The following is a 20,973-nucleotide window of genomic DNA, read 5'->3' as shown; positions in this document are numbered from 1 at the left end:
GTACTGGTTGTATCACTCCCATTTTTTCTAATCTGTCCAGTTTGGTGTCTACCTTTTCCCGCATTGCATAAGGTACCAGTCTTGCCTTCATGAATCTTGATGTTGCCTCTGGATCTACACAAATTTTTGTTTTAACCCCTCAATCTTTCCAAGTTCGTCTTTGAAAACTGAGACATATTTTTGTTGTTCCTTCTGTGGAAGGGTCATGAGGACTCGAAACGCCAACTCTTTTCTTCTCCACCGATGCTGTCAGACCTGCTGAGTTTTTCCAGGTAATTCTGTTTTTGTTTTGGATTTCCAGCATCCGCAGTTTTTTTGTTTTTATATTATTATTTTAAATCGATGTGCATGTTGCATTATGGCCTTCCCAATATTTCTCCATCACTTGTTTCAAAACAAAAGTGGCACCAATGATGCTTCCACCAGGCATGAATCCAATAACTGACTTCATGGATTTCCACTATTTTTCTCAGTCTCTGGGGTCCTTAACTCTCTCTCTTACCCTGAAGGTATGTGGTAGGGGTTTTTGGTAGATTTTGCCTTTCATTAGACTATTCTTACCAAAATCCTCTGCCTCCTTTTCCTTGAAGACCCTTTGAAACAAACTTGTCAAAATTAATTCAAACACAATTAAAGTGTAGGAGAAACTCCACCTCCTCAGCATTTTTTAAACGTTCGGTTCTAGAGACCGGTACCATTGTCTCGGCTTTTACTTTCTAGAGGGACCCGCACCTGGTGTAACACCAACTTCTGCCATACGGACGGGGGGGGGGGCATTCTTGTGATTGGCAGCTGGTTAGACCAATCGGATAGCGGAAGGGCAGCGGTGTGAACGTTGCTTGGCGGAGAGAGTGCCAATTGGCAGGGAGGAGGCTGGCAGAGAGCGCTGATTGGCGAGAAACGGCAGTCAGGGATCGCTGATTAGCGGTGAGGGGGGCGGTTAGCGAACGCTAATTGGCGGAGAGGGGCGGTCAGAGACCGCTGATTGGCGGAGAGGTGGTAGCAGTTTGGGTCGCAGCACGGCTCGGTTACCATGTGGATTCGGGGGAGCGGGATGGCGACGAGTGGATCATTTCTCATCCGGAAAAAGAAAGCAGCCGAGGGGAGAGGCCGCAAAAGGAAGGTGAGGGTCCGCGGGGCTGGCGGGGGAGAGGCTGCCTTTCCCCAGTTAATGCAGTATGGCTGAGGGAGTCATGTTGATCCCAGACCTGAGCAATAGCTCAGAAACCGGAGTCAGCCTGGTTCAGCGGGGCTCTCACTAACTCCACACTGACTGCCTGTCTGTCTGACCGTCTGTGCCAGCCAACCCCCATGTTCCCACTCAATATCACAGTGATCAAAGTTGACATTGGTGCCACGTGGTTAGTAGCTGAAGAGAATATCCCTACAAAGTACTGGTTGCTTTAGATTTCACTGGTGGGAGTAATTTGTGGACATGTGTTGAACTTGCATTTAAACGGCACCTTTCACAATCTGAGGATGTCCCAAAAAGCTGTACAATCAAGCACTTTTGAAGTCGTCATGTAGTTGTTGTAATGTAGGAAATGCAGAAGCTAAACTGCACACAACTAGCTTTCACCCCCCCCCCCCAAAAAAAAAAGCAATGTAATAATGATTGGACAATCTGCTTTTAGTGACATAAGTTGAGGAATAAATATTGGCCGGGACACCAGGGAGAGCTCCCTTGCTCATTATTGAAATACTGACATGAGATCTTTTACATTGCCTGAGAGGGTCTTAGTTTAACTTCATATCTGGCTTACACTAGAGAGAGTGCAGAGGAGATTTACCAGAATGTTGCCTGGGCTGGAGAGTTTTAGTTATGTGGAGAGATTGGATAGGCTGGGGTTATTTTCCCTGGAGCAGAGGAGATTGAGGGAGGGGGACATGGTTGTGGTGTATAAAATTATGAGGGGCATAGATTGGGTAGATGGGAAGGAACTTTTCCTCTTATTGGAGGGATCAATAACCATGGGGCATAGATTTAAGGTAAGGGGCAGAAAGTTTAGTGGGGATGTGAGGAAGAATTTTTTCACCCAGAGGATGGTGGGAATCTGGAACTCACTGCCTGAAAGGGTAATAGAGAGAAAGAAACCCTCATAACATTTAAGAAGTATTTGGATATGCACTTGCGATGCCATGGCATACAAGGCTATGGGCCTAGAGCTGGAAAATGTAATTAGAATATTTAGGTACTTGTTTGACCGGTGCAGACTTGATGGGCCGAAGGGCTTTTTTCTGTGCTGTAGACCTCTATGACTCTAGCTCCTGCACACTCTGTCCAGCATAGAAATCTAATTTGGTATTTCTTCCCAGGCTGAAGGTGACGAAGATAAAGCCCACAAGAAGCTCACTCGGAAACTGGATGAAGAGATTTCCAGTGACTCGGAGACAGAAAGGTAACTGAGCATTCACACTATGATTCTACATCTTTCAATACTGGAGCATAACCCTATCTTACTGGACTTAAAGCCAGTGCCTTTTGAGAGAAGGCTTGCAGATCCAAGTTACATTGCAGTTTCAAAATGGGTTTTCCGTCAGGGAAAACTCCGATCTGCACACTGCTGCTTACAGATGCAGGTATGAGCAGAGCCCTGTTCCATGCAGCTGTCAGCTTTCCCTGTCCTTTATGTCATCCCCAGCCCCACTATCCATCTGCTGTTGCCCATTACATTGCTTCTCCCTCCAGCTCCCTCCCACTGCCCCTTCCCCTGTAAGTAGTTTGAAGGCATTGAGCTCATTTTCATTAGGGCAACAATGAGGTTTCCCTTGGAGGTGGTCTCACAGTTTTTTAAGCATATGCCCAACCTTTCTGTTGGGGAGGTGGTGGTATTGTCACTGGAAGAGCAATCCAGAGACCCAGGGTAATACTATGGAGACCAAGGTTCAAATCCCACCACGGCAGATGATGGAGTTTGAATTCAATAAAAATCTGGAATTAAAAGCCTAATGATGACCATGAAACCATTGTCGATTGTTGTAAAAACCCATCCAGTTCACTAATGCCCTTTAGGGAAGGAAATCTGTCATCCTTACCTGGTCTGGCCTACATGTGACTCCAGACCCACAGCAATGTGGTTGACTCTTAAATACCCTCTGAAATGGCTGAGCAAGCCGCTCACTTGTATCAAGCCTCAAAAGTTGTATACATAGTCTCAAAAAAAGGAATGAAACCAGACGGACCACCTGGCATCGACCTAGCCACCTGAAGCAACAATGGCAAACTCAGCCCTGTCGATCCTGCAAAATCCTCCTTTCTAACATCAGGGGTCTAGTGCCAAAATTGGGAGAGCTATCTCACAGATTAATAGAGCAACATAGTTGTACTCACGGAACCATATCTTGCCGATAATGTCCCAGACTCCTCCATCACCATCCCTGGCTATGTCCTGTCTCACCAGCAGGTATACGTTCGGGAGGGAGTTGCATTGGGGGTCCTCAACATCGACTCTGGACCCCAGTCTCATGGCATCAGGTCAAACATGGACAGGGTAATCTCCTTCTGATTACCATGTGCCGTCCTTCCTCAGCTGATGAATCATTGCTTCTCCATGTTGAACACCACTTGGAGGAAGCACTGAGGATGGCAAGAACGCGGAACGTACACTGGGTGGGGGACTTCGATGTCCATTATCAAGAATGGCTCAGTAGCACCACTACTGACCGAGCTGGCCAAGTCCTAAAGGACATAGCTGCTAGACTGGGCCTGCAGCAGGTGGTGAGGGAACCAACAAGAGGGAAAAACATACTTGATCTCATCTTCACCAACCTGCCTACAGATGCATCTGTCTATGACGGTATTGGTAGTGACCACTGCACAGTCGTTGTGGAGACGAAGTCCCAGCTTCGCACTGAGGATACCCTCCATTGTGTTGTCTGGCACTACCACTGTGCTAAATGGGATAGATTTTGAACAGATCTGGGTAACCATGATGCGCCGTGGGGCCATCAGCAGCAGCAGAATTGTACTCAACCACAACTTGTAACTTCATGGCCTGACATATCCCCTACTTTACCATTACTACTAAGCCAGGGGATCAACCCTGGTTCAATGAACAGTGCAGGAGGGCATGCCAGGAGCAGCACCAGGCATACCTAAAATAAGACGTCAACCTGGTGAAGCTACAACACAAGACTACTTGTGTGCCAAACAGCATAAGCAGCAAGTGATAGAGCTAAGCGATTTCACAACCAATGGATCAGATCCAAGTTCTGCAGTCCTGCCATTTCCAGTAGTGAATGTTGGTGGACAGTTAAACAACTCACTAGAGGAGGAGGCTCCACAATTATCCCCATCCTCAATGATGGAGGAGTCCAGCACATCAGTGCAAAAGATAAAGCTGAAGCATTTGCAACGATCTTTAGCCAGAAGTGCCAAGTGGATGATCCATCTTGGCCTCCTCCAGAGGTTCCCAGCATCACAGATGCCAGCCTTCAGCCAATTCGATTCACTCCACGTGATATCAAGAAATGGCCGAAGGCACTGGATCCTGCAAAATCTATGGGCTATGACAATATTCCAGCAATAGTACTGAAGACTTGTGCTCCAGAACTTGCTATACCCCTGGCCAAGCTGTTCCATTACAACTTCAACACTGGCATCTACCAGGCTATGTGGAAAATTGCTCAGGTATGTCCTGTACACAAAAAGCAGGACAAATCCAACCCGGACAATAATCCATTAGTCTACTTTCGATCACCAGTAAAGTGATGGAAAGGGCCATCAATGGTGCTATTAAGTGGCACTTGCTCAGCAATAACCTGCTCACTGACATTCAGTTTGGGTTCCACCAGGGTCACTCAGCTCCTGACCTCATTACAACCTTGGTTCAAACATGGACAAAAGTGCTGAACTCCTGAGATGAGGTGAGAGTGACTGCCCTTGAAAAAGTCTCCGCTGGTTGGAATCATACCTAGCACAAAGGTTGGAGGTCAGTCATCTCAGTTCCAGGACATCACTGCAGGATCATTCCCCAGGGTACCGTCCTTGGCCTAACCATCTTCAGCTACTTCATCAATGACCTTCCTTCCATCATAAGGCCAGAAGTGGAGATGTTCGCTGATAATTGCACAATGTCCACCATTCATGACTCCCCCGATACTGAAGCAGCCCATGTCCAAATGCAACAAGACCTGGACAATATCCAGGCTTGGGCTGACAAGTGGCAAGTAACATTCATGACACACAAGGGCAGCTCCAACAACACTAAAAAAGCTTGACGCCATCCAGGACAAAGCAGCTGGCTTGATTGGCATCCCGTCCACAAGCATTCACCCCCTCTGTCACCAATACACAGTAGCAGCAGTGTGTACCATCTACAAGGTGCAAGGCAGGAACTCACCCAGGCTCCTTAGACAGCTTCTTCCAAACCTTCAACCGCTACCATCTAGAAGGACGAGGGCAGCAGATAGGTGGGAACACCACCACCTGGAAGTTCCCCTCCAAGTCACTCACCATCCCGACTTGAAAATATATCACAGTTCCTTCAGTGTCGCCGGGTCAAAATCCTTGCACTCCCTCCCTAACAGCACTGTGGGTGTACCTACACCATATGGATTGCAGCGGTTCAAGGAGGCAGCTCACCATCACCTTCCCAAGGGCATTTAGGGATGGACAATAAATGCTGGTCTAGCCAGTGAAGCCCACATTCCATGAATGAATAAAAGGAATAAATCAAGCCAGCACGGGCCTGTCAGTGAGGAGCTAATCCCTGTCATTTCTGCAGCTTCACGGAACCACCTCTGTTAACGGAGACAGGAGCTTCCAACACCTCTGTGGCATGTTATTTTTGAAAATTTTCTCTTCTGCTTTACTTGCTGCACCTCGAATGTAGAGGATAATCCAGGCTGAGGGGATTGCCAGATGGGCTTTGTTTTAGGCCTCACAGCAGCTGATAGTCCTCACTTTGGGAAAGAACTTATGAAAGCTTTTGGCAGAAGATATAGGGAAAGGCAGTATAGCCTTACTGGCACAGTTTGAAAGAGTATAGAGGACAGAGGTACTTGGAGGTTACCTAGATCTTTGTGGGTGGCAGGACATTATGAAAGCGTGGTTAGCAAAGCGTGTGGGATCTTGGCTTCATAAATACATATATTGAGTCCAAAAGCAGGCAAGTTATGCTGAATCTTTGTGAACCTCTGGTTGGGCTGCAACTAGAGTATTATGTCCAGTTCTGGTCACCACACTTTAGGAAGGATGTGAAGGTCCTTGGGAGGGTACATTGGAGATTTACCAGAATGGTTCAGGAATGGGGGTTTTATTTATCAGGTTAGGTTGGAGAAGCTGGGGTTGTTCTCCTTGGAGCAAAGGAGATTGAGGTGTACAGGATTATGACAGGTCTGGATAAACTTCCCATTTGCTGATCGTTCCAGGCCTGGGGGGACACAGATTTAAAGTTTTGGGCAAGAGCTGCCAGAGGAATGTGAGGAAGAAGTTTTATACACAGCGAGAAGTAATGACCTGGAACTCACTGTCCGTGAGGGTGGTGGAAGTGGCAGCGAGGAAATTTTTCAAAAGGAAATTGGATCGGCATTTGAAGGAAGTAAACTTGCAAGACTACAAGGATAGTGCAGGGGAATGGGGCTGACTGGATTGCTCTGCTGGGATCCAGCATGGACTCAATAGGTTGAACGACCTCCTTCTGTGACATAAATAACTCTGTAACTCCATGACCCTGATGCGTATAAACTGAAATATTGCATAAGGTTCCCAGTGTCACTGTGTTCCTGCTACACTGCCAGAGTTTCCATTTTGAACATGTGTAGACCAGGTATGTCTCCATGCCCAGACCCTGCTGGACTGCATCCCCGGCCTGTGTATATCACTTCAGGCAAGACCAGCCACTGGGTGGAGGGCCGTCGGCTGTTTCAGATTAAGGAGTCACTGTGATAGCTTCTGACAGTCTGTCACCCCTCCTCCGCCAGCAGTGTTTGGTGTTTGTGATTTGTCAGGGAATGGAAGTCCTGCTTTGGATCCTGTGGATGGGGATGAAGAGGCTGCTTTTGCCCTGAGCTGGGAAGAACCCATATGTCAGTCATAGACTGATTTGCTCAGAGACACTAACTAAAACAAGAATTTTTCTGTTCATTAGTTTGCAAGTAAAATTAAATAATGTGTAGGCTTCTTCCGTAGGGCAGATTACAACAGCTGTGATTGTCATGAGCATTTTAAGAGGTGCTTCACCAAAGTCGTCTGGGGACAGTGTGTTGGTGGCACTTTTTACTTAAAAAAAGAAAAAGTTAATTTGTTGCTCTGGAAAAATCACTAACACATTCACACACACAAATTAGTTACAGAGGAAGATAAAAACAATACTTATAAATGTAAATCAAGATTAGTCCATATTTGGTGCAGGTCAATAAGTTTGAAGTCGAGGTATTGTGTTGTCTGAAGGGAAGGTGTTTTTGTGAAGCCGATTCTGCAGCTGCGATGGCTTCCATGGGCTCCCAGCTCCATTGCCGAGGTGAGCTTAGTAGGCGGAATCAGAGTTTACAGGGAGGAGAGCGAGTGCAGGCATGGCACTTTTAGCTGCCTAGTTACTTTACAGCAGACCAATAGATGTCTTTCTCAGTCTCTCCCTGAGTTGAAGCTTCTTCAAGATGGTTCTCTATGGATCTGCCAGCTTCCTGCCCTTTCCAAAGCTTTTCGCAAATAAGGCAAGATGGCCGCTATTATCCTGGACCTGTACAAAATGCCAAGTCACCTCCCAAATAAAGCATCGACACTTCAAAAAGCCCTTCACCCATCCGTGGTTCTCAGCTTTTGTCTTAGCCAAGGCACAGTTTACATTCTTATAATGAGGTGTCAACAAACTTCATTGTCTAAAAACAAAAAACTGCAGATGCTGGAAATCCAGAACAAAAACAGAATTACCTGGAAAAACTCAGCAGGTCTGGCAGCATCGGCGGAGAAGAAGAGTTGACGTTTCGAGTCCTCATGACCCTTCAACAGAACTATGTGAATCCAAGGAGAGGGGTGAAATATAAGCTGGTTTAAGGCGGGGTGGGGGGGGGGGGGGGGGGCGGGGTGGGGTGTTGGGTGGGGGGAGAGAGAGAGAAGTGGAGGGGGGTGGTGGGGTTGTAGGGACAAGCAGCAGTGATAGGAGCAGATCATCAAAAGATGTCAAACAAAAGAACACAGAGGTGTTGAAGTTGGTGATATTATCTAAACGAATGTGCTAATTAAGAATGGATTCATTGTATCCTGGGTGAGACTACAGTGAAACTTAATTAAATTAAGGATTGTCTATTGTACTCTGGAAAGAGGAGACCCAGTCTGAAAGCCACAATTCTGCCTGGTAGCTCGGAGTCATTTTGAAACTCTAAACTCAGTCCAAGGTAGGTTTTTGTTTTTAAAAAAAAAGTAACCTTTAAAACAGCTTCTCTAAAAATTTGTCATGTTGTAAATGTGCACCGTAGCAGTAATGTATTGTTAGATTTGAAGCCTTATCCTTCCCCTGGTTCTGTGCAATAGTTGCTGACTTATGCAGGTGAAAGACATTTTTCTGCAGGATTATTGTGCCTTCAGTGCCCCACTTGAGTTTCCAACGGTAATGGTGAGCCTTGAAGAGGAATCCTCCAGGGCCTCCAAACTTCACTTTGTCCACACCGGGCATTCTCCCAACAAGGAACCAATAGATTGGATCAGGAGCAGGAAACTCTGCCTGACTTTTCCTCCCCTCCACCCCCATGTTCAGTTTGAAGGCACTGAGCCCAAATGTAAACCCATTCCCCTCCCCAACCCTTGGCCTGAGCAAAGACCAACTAACTCAGCCCACAGCAGGATGGAGCCTAAAACGACCCATTGAGCTAGAAGCAGTGGAAACAGATTAGAAACTTTTTGCACAACTGCATACCTCTTGAAAACTAAAGACTATTTCACCTCCTCTCTGACAGTGTTGGACACAATAAGAAAGATGCTGAAGTGTTGGAGATTGAAGAGACTGCACAAGAGAAGAAGCTGCGACTCGCCAAACTCTATCTGGAACAACTGCGGATGGAAGGTACGGATAACGGGCTGCAAAGAAGGTGGCAGCTGATTACTGTTCAGCGATCAAATCCCTAGTTCACCGGGTGGGGGGGGCGGGGTGCAGCCAGCTAATTCTGAAAGTGCCAATTTCCAAAGAATCTTCTTCCCATCCATTACCAACGTGTTGAAGCCCTCAGCACGTCAGACCATGCTTTACTGGGTGCTGTAACACCAGGATGGATATACATGCACAGCCCGGCCTGGTATAGAGTCATAGACACCACTCTGGCATTTGGTCTGCACTGAGCTGGCTGGACACATCTGGACAGAACTGGGACTGCAACAGTTACCCTCAGTGCCTTGTGCCGAGGAGCTAAAGAGAAAATAGCTCCGTTCTTGCTTCAAGCAGACATAAGTGCTGTGAAGTGGATCTACGTGACGCTCTCAATTCACAGAGACCCTCTGTACGCCTGCTTGCAGAGCAAGCCGACATATTTTTAAATAGTCTTGGCATGGGGAGCTGATGGGTTATTGTCTCCTTGCCTTTGAATAGTCCAGGGATCAGCTGCCGTAATTGTGATTGATTTTTATTTGCAGAGGAGGAGAAAGTAGAAGAGGAGCAGTTTGAGAGTGACCTGATCGGAGGCAGACTGGAGGAGGAAGTGGTAAGAAATGTCCTTAAGGGGGTAGAAAGGAATTGTATCAGAAAGTAACTCCATCCTAGCTTCCACAAAGCAAGTGGAAAGAATCAGTTTTGGTACCTCAGCGTTTTTACTTTTTGTATGGATTTTTTCCTATTCCTTTAAGAAAGAATCTGCTTTCTTTGGCAGCTGTCCATTTGGGATGAGGAGCTTACTCTTCAGTAGAATCACAGACAGGAACCCACGTCACATTAGTGTTGCGGCATTGCTCTCCAGCATTGGTTGCAATTGTGGCCCTTGATTTAAACCAGCAATACTGTATGTTTCTTTTTTTATTCATTTCTGGGATGTGGGTTTCGCTGGCTGAGCCAACAATTATTGCCCATCCCTAGTTGCCCTAGAGGAGGTGGTGATGAGCTACGTCCTTGAACCGCTGCAGTCCATGTGATGTAAGTACACCCACAGTGCTGTTAGGAAGAGAGTTCCAGGATTTTGACCCAGCGACAGTGAAGGAACAGCGATTTATTTCCAAGTCAGGATGGTGAGTGACTTGGAGAGGAACTTCCAGGTGGTGATATTCCCATCTATCTGCTGCCCTTGTCCTTCTAGGTGGTAGCGGTCGTGGGTTTGGAAGGTGCTGTCTAAGCAGCCTTGGTGAATTCTTGCAGTGCATCTTGTAGATGGTACACACTGCTGCTACTGTGCGTCGGTGGTGGAGGGAGTGAATGTTTGTGGGTGTGGTGCCAATCAAGCGGACTACTTTGTCCTGCACAGCTTTTTTGGCATTGTGGGAGCTGCACTCATCCAGGCAAATGTAGAGTATTCCATCACACTCTTGACTTGTGCCTTGTAGATGGTAGACAGGCTTTGGGGAGTCAGGAGGTGTTACTCGTCACACGATTCCTAGCCTCTGACCTGCTCTTGTAGCCACAGTATTTATATGGCTAGTCCAGTTTGTTTCTGGTCAATGGTAACCTCCACGATGTTGATGGTGGGGGGTTCAGTGATGGTGATGCCATGAACATCAAGGGGCGATGGTTGGATTCTCTCTTGTAGGAGATGGTAATTGCCTGACACTTGTGTGTTGTCAGCCCGAGCCTGGACATTGTGCAGGTCTTGCTGTATTTGGACATGGACTGCTTCAGTTTCTGAGGAGTTGCGAATAGTGTTGAACATTGTGTAATCATCAGCAAACATCCCCACTTCTGATCTTATGATTGAAGGAAGGTCATTGATGAAGCAGCTGAAGATATTTGGGCAGAGGACACTACCCTGAGGAACTCCTGCTGTGATGTCCTGGAGCTGAGATGACTGACCTCAAACAACCACAACTATCTTCCTTTGTGCTAGGTATGACTCCAACCAGCGGAGAGTTTTTCCCTTATTCCCATTGACTCCAGTTTGGCTAGGGCTCCTTGATGCACACTTGATCAAATGCTGCCTTGATATGAAGGGCAGTCACTCTCACCTCACCTTGGGAATTCAGCTCTTTTGTCCATGTTTGAGCCAAGGCTATAATGAGGTCAGGAGCTGAGTGGCCCTGACGTAACCCAAACTCAGCATCAGTGAGCAGGTTATTGCTAAGCACTGCTTGATAGCACTGTTAATGACCACTTCCATTACTTCACTGATGATCGAGAGTAGACTGACGGGGCGGTAATTGTCCGGGTTGGATTTGTCCTGCTTTGTGTGTACAGGACATACCTGGGCAATTTTCCACGTTGCTGGGTAGATGCCAGTGTTGTAGCTGTACTGGAACAGCTTGGCCAGGGGCACAGCAAGTTCTAGAGCACAAGTCTTTAGTACTATTGCTGGAATATTGTCAGGGCCCATAGCCTTTGCAGTATCCAGTGCCTTCAGCTTTTTCTTGATATCAAGTGGAGTGAATCAAATTGGCTGAAGACTGTCATCTAAGATGCTGGGGACCTCCAGAGGATGCCGAGATGGATCATCCACTCAGCAATTCTGGCAGAAGATTGTAGCAAATGCTTCAGCCTTATCTTTTGCACTGCTGTGCTAGGCTCCTTCATCATTAAGGATGGGGGTATTTGTGGAGCTTCCTCCAGTGAGTTGTTTAATTGTCCACTACCCATTCACGACTGCAGAAATAAGATCTGATCAGTTGGTTGTGGGATCGCTTAGCTCTGTCTGTCACTTGCTGGTTATGCTGTTTGTCATGCAAGTAGTCCTGTGTTATAGCTTCACCAGGTTGACACCTCGTTTTTAGGTATGCCCTCGTGCACTCTTCATTGAACCAGTGTTGACCACCTGGCTTGATGGTAATGGTAGAGTGGAAGATATGCCAGGCCATGAGGTTACAGATTGTGGTCAAGTATAATTCTGTTGTTGCTGATGGCCCACAGCGCCTCATGGATGCCCAGTCTTGAGATGCTAGATCTGTTTGCAATCTATACCATTTAGCACGGTGCCACACAACATGATGGAGGGACTTCGTCTTCACAATGACTGTGCGACGGTCACTCCTACTGATATTGTCATGGACAGATGCATCTGCGGCAGGCAGGTTGGTGAGGATGAGGTCAAGTGCGTTTTTCCCTCTTGCAGACCCAGTCTAGCAGCTATGTCATTTGGGTCTCGGCCAGCTCGGCCAATAGTGGTGCTACTGAGCCACTCTTGGTGATGGGCATTGAAGCCCCCTACCCAGAGTATATTCTGTGCCCTTGCCACCCTCAGTGCTTCCTCCAAGTGATGTTCAACATGGAGGAGCACTGATTCATCAGCTGAAGGAGGGTGGTACATGGTAATCAGCAGGGTGTTTCTTTGCCCATGTTTGACCTGATGCCATGAGACTTCATGAAGCCTGGAGTCAATGTTGAGGACTCCCAGGGCAACTCCCTCCTGACTGTATACCACTATGCTTCCACCTCTGCTGGATCTGTCCTGCTGGTGGGATAGGACTTAACCAGGGATGGTGATGGTGGTGTCTGGGACATTATCTGTAAGTTATGATTCCGTGAGAATGGCTATGTCAGGATGTAGCTTGACTGGTCTGTGACACAGCTCTCCCAATTTTGGCACAAGTTCCCAGATGTTAGTCAGGAGGACTTTGCAGTGTCAATAGGGCTGAGTTTGCTGTTGTCGTTTCTGGTGTCTAGGTCGATGCCGGGTGGTCCGTCCAGTTTCATTCCTTTTTTGTGACTTTGTAGTGGTTTGTTACAACTGAATGGCTTGCTGGGCCATTTTAGAAGGCATTTAAGAGTCAACCACATTACTGTGGGTCTGGAGTCACATTTAGGCCAGACCAGGTAAGAGAGACAGATATCCTTCCTTGAAGGGCATTAGTGAACCAGATGGGTTTTTACAACAATTGGCAATGGTTCCATGGTCATCATTAGACTTTTAATTCCAGATTTTTATTGAATTCAAATTCCATCATCTGTTGTGGTGGGATTTGAACCTGGGTCCTCACCCTGGGCCTCTGGATTACTAGTGCAGCGACAATACTAGTGTTTACTATATAAGGAGCGGTGGAGATTGTGTGTGCAGAATGGATCTGCACAGTGTGATGCTGCATTGTACAGTGATCGCTAAAGACTTTTTTTTAAAAAAGGGCTTCAGAGCAGTACCTCCCATTTGAAGAATGACAATTTTTCCACCATTACTAAGGCTCCTCTAGATGAAGTGGCCAGTTCAGTCTCACTTTGTGCTGATTTGCATGTAGTTTTATGCTGCCCCTCACTTGCTACTGGTGGAGATTTCCTGATTTATTTCTCTAGGTCTTCTCCTGCTAAAGAACAAACTTTAATCCAATCTGTGTTGGCAGAGCCTGAGAGATGAGAGAGTATGCAGCCTATGGACCTCTTAAAGTTCATCAACTAATTGTTAACCTTCCGTTTTCTATTTGATTGGTAGATTGTTTTTACGCTGTAAAAATGTAGCCTTGGCAGTGTTTCCAGTTATGTCAAATGTTTTTAATTTTTGTTATCTCTTTGCAGCTCGAACAGAAGGGAAAACTTAAACGACTTCTTGCCAAAGATGTGAGTATAAGTTTAAAGACCTTTGAGTCGATTTTCCTCCCATCACTAACCTGAGCAGAAAGGCAAGACTATAAAGCAGCGAAACCTCTTCTACGCTTCATTCTTTTTCAACATTTTTTTCTTATGTAAATGCCATGACAACAGTTTCTACAAGTAAATTGTGTCACTTCCAAATTTAAACTTGGATCTTTTACTCTCCCATGATGAATGGACATAATCCTGGTCTAACAGTTGAGCATAATCGTGTAAAATTGCATACTGGACAAATGCAGTGTTATGATCCCAGTAGAGATTGTTAACTTCAAACTCCCAGTTATCTCTCAGTTATTAACTGAAAGAATTAAGCCACAAGATTTCACATTTTAAACAAATTATACAGGAGTTAAACAGAGTAATGCTAACATAACACCATATTTCATTAAAGCTTATACGTTAAATCTGAAAATCTCAACACGACCTGCCCAGTTCTACTTTTATTTCCACCCAAGAACTCCTCTCTACTTTACAGGATCTAGAGGGTTCCTTCATCTTCTCCTGGGACCAAACCAAGGTGTGCCACAACTCTCAGAAATTCACTTTGATTCCCTTCATTGTTTCCACTATTATCTGCAGTATGAGATTTCTTGGGGTCCTTCCACTAGCATTCGGCTTGGTGAACTTTCCAAAAGCAACCCACAATTGTGGACTCCCCAACTCGAGTATGGGCCTCGCTGCATTCTTGCTTAGTGACTCCAAAAGCAAAACACCCTTGGTTTCTGATAATTCTCTGCCACTGGTTCTAGCTGCTTTACAGCTCCTGGCAGGTTTTCTGGCTGTCTCGAAGCTACTTCCTGGCTGACTAGCTGTTTCTATGTACAATCACCCAGGTGAAAAAAACAAAAATAGCGCCTCCCTGCAATCTATCCCCACGGCAATGTGTCCCAGATAGAGATTTACTAATTATCTTCAATTCTCAAACCTGCCATGTAAATAATTTAAACTGCTTATTGAAACAGCTGCAGTTGCAGTGTCTGCCAAGAAGCTTAGAGAGGTAGCCCATTGTTTGTTTCCAGTACTTCCTACTATGACTTTACAAAATAAACATGGGCCCCTTTTGATTTACAATTACTTAACCAGAGGTTTTCATTTATCTTGCGTTGAAAAATTGCAAATCCCAAACTAAAAATTACACTCCTAAAACATATGAATCGTGAAATTACATATCTGTAACAGGATGCTCATTACATCACTTTCCAGTTTGGATGGCAGAAAAAATTTACATGGCTAAACTGTTTTGTACAGGTTAAGCTACTACTATCAGATTTATTATAAATAAAATGTTTCACAGAAGTAAAAATCTAAAGAAAATACTTTACAGTACAGTTGATTGTTGCAATTCCTGCAACTGGGGTGACTTGAATTTATTGTTTATCCAGTTGCTTCTGGCAGTTCCTTTCAAAAAATCGGCCTAACAAAGTAAATTTTCACAATGGAACGATGTCTTATAATAGTAGTGTTTTTGTTTAGTTTTTTGCGTCTCCACTAGGCTATTTTGCCACGTGACAATTGTCTGCTGCATGTATTAATATAATCAGGCTGCTCGCCTTCAAAAGAAACCTTATTTGTTAACTCGTGAACAACAGTCCGATCTGTTTCTTGTATTTAGCAAAGGTGCATCCTCTGCTTTCGATTCTAGCTATCTAAGAGTATAGATTGTAATATGCGCAAGTAGCAAGATAAAAAAAATCTATTTTCAATCACACTGATTGGAGGAATATCTAGCTGCGGGTTTCTCTTCAGTGTTTCATTTTGTTGGTGTAAGTGCTGACTCACTAGGCTTCAGTTCTGGTCCTGTACATAAGGACAATCCATGCTATGTGGTGAGCTGCTCACCCTTTCCCCTCACCAATACCAATGGTTGGTATGCAGGGAGTATTTCCCCATCCCTGCCCCTCCACCATCCCCAGGAGTATAGACTATTTTGCTTCATGGATTAAGGCATTGATTCATACACTTGTCAAACCACATTTGACACTTGGTTATAATGTCAATCTTGCTTGTTCAGAATGGACAGGCTCTTCCAAAGGGAGTGACAGTAACATAAGGCTAATAATGTAGTAAACAGCTGAGCTCCACTGTAGTGAGATGCAAAGATGCATTCAGTGCTACCTTAGAGTTACTGGCATTTCCTGTAGCTGGCGTGTTTGCCTGTATGTCTCTCCCCATGGACCCCTTAAAACTGTTCTACCTTTTACAAGGCTTAAGTCAGGGTTGTGATAGAATATTCACCACCCACCTGGTGCACCTGTAAGAAGCTCAACTCTATCCAAGACACCTGATCTGTTCCATGTCACTTGATTTCAGCACTCAGCACTCACCACCCCCACCATTTTCATTGTCAATGCTATTTACGTACTACGGAGTGCACTGCAACAACTCCTGTCGTCTCTACCATACAGGAAAAGAGCAGCAATATCTTGGGAGCCCATTACCTAGAACTTCCCCTCCGACTCGCACACCATCCTGCCTTAACTGTACATCATTGTGACTTTGAATATCCTGTAATTCCTTACCTAACACCGTTGTGGGAGTGTCAAAGCTACCTCACAGTGATATCGAGGAGAAGGCCCATCACTGGGTGACTAAGAATGGGTACAAAATATGGCCTTGTCAAAATCGCTCACATCCTAAAAATAAATTTTAAAACCTCTTTTCCCTCTGATTTCTGGAACAGTGTAGCATTTGCCATTTCTTCTCTGTAACAGGGTATGTCTGTCTGTTACCCCTCTCGTACTTTGAAAGTGACAATAACTTATTTTCTTTCAGTACCTCCCTCCTGATGTATCCGAGATTCGCCTGCTCCGAGGTCACCAGCTTCCAGTCACGTGTCTGGTTCTGTCCCCTGATGATAAATACATTTTCTCAGCATCCAAAGATTGTTCCATCATTAAGTGTAAGTTTCTACAGGTTGGATATAGGCTTGTGTTAGCAGCTGATCGTGGGCTGCTGAGGGAAGCCTGGTAGGCTGGGATTTGACCATCCCTTTGTGCTCAGTTTCCCCTGGGTTTTGTTGCTGCATGTTTAAGGAACGGTGCTTCTCACCTATGTTTCTAGGGGATGTTACCTGTGGGAAAAAAGTTCACACGATCCACGGAGGGCGCAAGGGCACAGAAGACCGACACATGGGGCACACAATGCACATCCTCTCCATGGCAATCTCATCGGATGGCAAGTACCTGGTGAGTGGCTCCATCTCCTTACCATCTCAGTTAGGGTTTTGTTGAACTCTTCGTCTTTTTGAGAGTTTGGTCCTCCACTTGAATGTAGCATCTTTCGTGATCTCAGTACATTCCAAGCACTTTACAGCCAATTAACTACTTGTGGAAGTGTAGCCACTGTTGTAATGTAGGAAATGCACAGACAATTTTATCAAGAGAATAGTCCTAGAAACAGCAAATTGCAAGATAATCTATTTTATAATCTGCTGTTAGATGAGGAATAATTATTGTCGAGGACATTGGATAGAATTCTCCTGCTCTTCAAAATAGTGTCAAATGATTTTTATGTGCACTCGAGAGGGTGAACAGGTTTAACATCTTATCTGAAGGGTGACACCTCCAATAGTGCAGCATACCCTCAGTACTTCAGTAGTGTGTCAGCCTGGGATGTGTCCTCAAGTTTCTGGAGTGGGACTGACTACCCATGCCCATCTACCACAGCCATGGGTGACATCCCCCATCAGGTACAGCACAGGCTAGACGCAGCGTGAAGCAGCTTCTGTTGTGTTCCAACAGTGTGCTTTAAGCCTCTCATTAATAAGGGTGTCCCCTACTGCAGGAGTGTGATATTTGCTGTTACCCACTCCAATCATCCTGCAGTCATTGTAAGTAGCCTTTAATTGTCAAGTTCTTACCCACTAAAATTGATTGAGATGGTTATTTCACTTTATCAATGGATCTGAAATGTTAGTTCCTGGAAATTATCCGTCTATGAGGTGACTTCCATTGAGTTATAAAACCATAGTGGATCTGATTTGTCTCGGTCCCGCTGTAGTGTCCCAGAGCTAAGATCTTACTCTATATTTTTATAAACATTATATTTGTATCATCATGGCTAATTATTTTTTTAAAAAACTGGGCAAAGGCTTTAAAATGGCTGACACCATTGCTGGCAAGGACTCAAAAGGATCTTCTTGGCATTCAAACCAGCTGCCACTTTGTTAACTCTTAAGAGACACGAATGACCACTGTGACTATAAAGATCAAATTCAAATGAATGGTGCAAAGACCATTTATATTTCTAAGGCCAAGGCCTGACCAACAGAGCCGACCAGTTTGATAGGACAAAGGACCCCGTGAAATTCCTTTTGGAATTATTGACGATTGAAACCTTACCAATCTCAGGACTATAGGCTAGGAAATATACATCCTTTGTCCAAGCCACAGTGGAGGTGGGAGTCATCTGAGCTGGAACCTGTAATATTGCCTTTTGGAGCTGCACAGCTTAGACTGCCATCTTCTATCAACCAAGCAACAGCTTAGAACAAGGGCTCGGTCCAGGTGAATGCCTGGCACCATCTACACTTTCTAATGGAACTCTACATGCCTAGCCCGTTGTTGAAGTCACCTCTACTACAAAAATGAATTTTCCCGCATCAGTGTTCAACCTGCTAACTCTATGAAAGAATACACCATTAGACTTTTGATTCTGGACTTGTGAAACAATAATTATTTATTCTGTGGTCTTTGCCCTGTACCTCTTGCTGTCTCTATCCCTCTTATTGTATGAATATACCGGGGGCTGCATAGCGACGCGCCCCCCGCAGCCTCCCACGTTTGGATGTGTGCAAATGAATTAACCCTCTGATTTTACCCTATCTCAAGTTTGCTGTGCAGTTGTTGATAGAAATTGGGTCACACCAAAACTGAAGGGTTGGGAAAAATACCCCACCACTTATAAAAGGGGAAATCAAAAGCAAAACAGCTTTCTTTAACAGGCGGGTGGTGAGACTAGAAATCAGGGCTGTTTAAATTAAAACCACCCCGCCCTCTGTCCATAACAGTAGCTAAGATAAAAGCAAAATACTGTGGATGCTGGAAATCTGAAACAAAAACAAAAATAGCTGAAAAACTCAGCAGGTCTGACAGCATCTGCGGAGAGGAAGACAGAATTAACATTTCGAGTCCGTATGGCTCTTTATCAGAACCTATTCTGATGAAGAGTCATATGGACTCGAAACGTTAACTGTATTCCTCTCTGCAGATGCTGTCAGACCTGCTGAGTTTTTCCAGCTATTTTTGTTTTCATAACACTGGCTTGCCAGATACAGCTGCACCATTTCAACAGTTCTGTGATAGAGTTTAAAGCATATGACACTATATGTGACTGATACTGTAATCTGGTAGGTAGTGTACATGTGACAATGTACTGTATGTGCCCTGTGAAATGCCAGATCTAACTTGTCTTTCCTTGTAGGCTACAGGAGACAGAAACAAGCTGATCTTGATCTGGGACCCTGCCACGTGCCAACATCTTTACACATTCAAAGGACATAAAGATGCAGTATCGGTGAGTGGAATGTATTAGTGAGGAGTGGTGATTGGGAGATAATTGTTTCATATGGAAGAGACTAGACCTTTCAAGGAGTTAAAAAGAATCAGAAAATGATGCAGCATAAAACAATGCTCTTTGAAGGAGTTACCTCAATTAGTCCCACTGTTCAGCTTATTCCTTTTAGCTCTGCAAGTTTTTTCACTTCAGATATTTATCCAATTCCCTTTAAAAAAAGTTTTTATTGTCCGTCATCCTTTTAGGTAGTGCTTTCCAGATCACAACAACTCGTATGCTTTTTAAAAATAAATTCCTCATGTCACCTCTGGTTCTTTTGGCAATTGTGTTTTGTCTGTGTCCTCCGGCTAACGACTCCCCTGACATTAGAAACAGTTTCTTTTATCCAGATTCTTTGTGATTTTAAATAGCTCTGAAATTCCCTCATAAACTTCTCTGCTCTCAGGACAGCTCCAGCTTCTACAGCCTCTCCATATAACTAAGCCCCTCTGTTCCTGGTACTGTTCTAGTAAAACTCCTCTGCTCTCTCCAATGCCTTTGATGTTCTTCCTAAAGTGTGATGCCCAGAATGCTTCAGTAGTGACCGAACCAGTGATTTTCAAAGGTTTAGCATAGCTTCCTTGCTTTTGAATTTTATTCCTCTGTTTATCAATCCAAGAATCCCTGTACCTTTTTACCATTCTTCTCTACTTGTCCTAGCATCTTCAAAGAACATACATACGAACATATGAATTAGGAGTAGGAGTAGGCCATTCAGCCCCTCAAGCCTGCTCCACCATTCAATAATATCACGGCTGACCTGGTTGTAGCCTTAACTCCATGTTCCACTTCTCCCTAATAATCTTTGACTCCCTTGTTAGTTAAGAATCTATCTACCTCTGCTTTAAAAATATTCAATGACCCTGCCTCCACCGCTGTCGGGGGAAGAGAGTTCCAAAGACTCACAGCCCTTAGAGGAAAATATTTCTCCTCATCTCTGTTTTAAATGGTAAACCCCTTATTTTTAAACTGTGTTCCCTTGTTCTAAGCCTCTCCCATAAGTGGAAACACCCTCTCAGCATCCATCCTGTCAAGTCCCTTCAGAATCTTTTATGTTTCAATAAGATCACTTCGCAATCTTCTAAACTCCATGGATACAGGCCCAGCCTGCCCAACCTTTCCTCATAAGATAACGCCCCCATCCCAAGTATCAGTCAAGTAAACCTTTTCAGAACTGCTTCCAATGCATTTATATCCTTCCTTAAATGAGGACCAAAACTGTACACGGTATTCCAGATGTGGTTTCATAAACACCCTATACAACTGTAGCAAAACATTTCAAGTTATATTCCATTCCCCTTACAATAAATGACAATGTTCCATTTGCCAATCACTTGCTGTACCTGCTTACTAACTTTTTGTTATCCATGTACCAGGACACCCAGATCCCTCTGTACCTCAGTTCTGTAATCTCTCTCCAGTTAAATATGCTGCTTTTCTATTCTTCCTGCCAAAGTGGACTAGATTATTGTACATACACCTGCAGGTCTCTTTGTTCCTACAACCTTATTAAAATTGTACTTTTTAGCTTTTTTGCCTCTCTTCATTTATCCTACCAAAGTTTATCATTTCACACTTCTCCGTTAAATTTCATCTGCCATGTATCTGCTCACTTCACCAGTCAGTTTATGGCCACTTGAAATCTGTTGCTATCGCCTTCATTGTTTTCCACATTTGAGTTTGACGTCATATACAAATTTTGAAATTATGCCCTGTCTGCCCAAGTCCAAAAACAGAGAGGAAAATACTCCAGGTTTATTGGCCTGGGTACTAATGGGGA

The 20,973-nt window shown here is 44.7% G+C and overlaps 1 protein-coding gene across 2 annotated transcripts in view; it reads left to right on the top strand.

Annotated features, from left to right (window-relative positions):
* Window positions 1–970: 970 nt before the first annotated feature.
* rrp9 (ribosomal RNA processing 9, U3 small nucleolar RNA binding protein) overlaps window positions 971–20,973 on the top strand; it is a 38,822-nt gene continuing 18,819 nt past the window's right edge. The window contains exons 1-8 of one of the 2 annotated variants that reach the window (XM_041192530.1): window positions 971–1,123; window positions 2,317–2,399; window positions 8,896–9,002; window positions 9,566–9,633; window positions 13,566–13,607; window positions 16,413–16,539; window positions 16,701–16,825; window positions 19,062–19,154. In XM_041192530.1, coding sequence (XP_041048464.1) covers window positions 1,034–1,123; window positions 2,317–2,399; window positions 8,896–9,002; window positions 9,566–9,633; window positions 13,566–13,607; window positions 16,413–16,539; window positions 16,701–16,825; window positions 19,062–19,154 — 735 coding nt within the window. In that variant the 5' untranslated portion in view covers window positions 971–1,033. The remainder of the gene's footprint in view (window positions 1,124–2,316; window positions 2,400–8,895; window positions 9,003–9,565; window positions 9,634–13,565; window positions 13,608–16,412; window positions 16,540–16,700; window positions 16,826–19,061; window positions 19,155–20,973) is intronic. The other variant, XM_041192529.1, reaches the window with a different exon arrangement.

This window comes from Carcharodon carcharias, chromosome 7, assembly GCF_017639515.1.
Source record: "Carcharodon carcharias isolate sCarCar2 chromosome 7, sCarCar2.pri, whole genome shotgun sequence".
NCBI lineage: Eukaryota > Metazoa > Chordata > Chondrichthyes > Lamniformes > Lamnidae > Carcharodon > Carcharodon carcharias.
The sequence above is the reverse complement of the archived record's forward strand: the minus strand, read 5'-3'. Positions and strand labels throughout refer to the sequence as shown.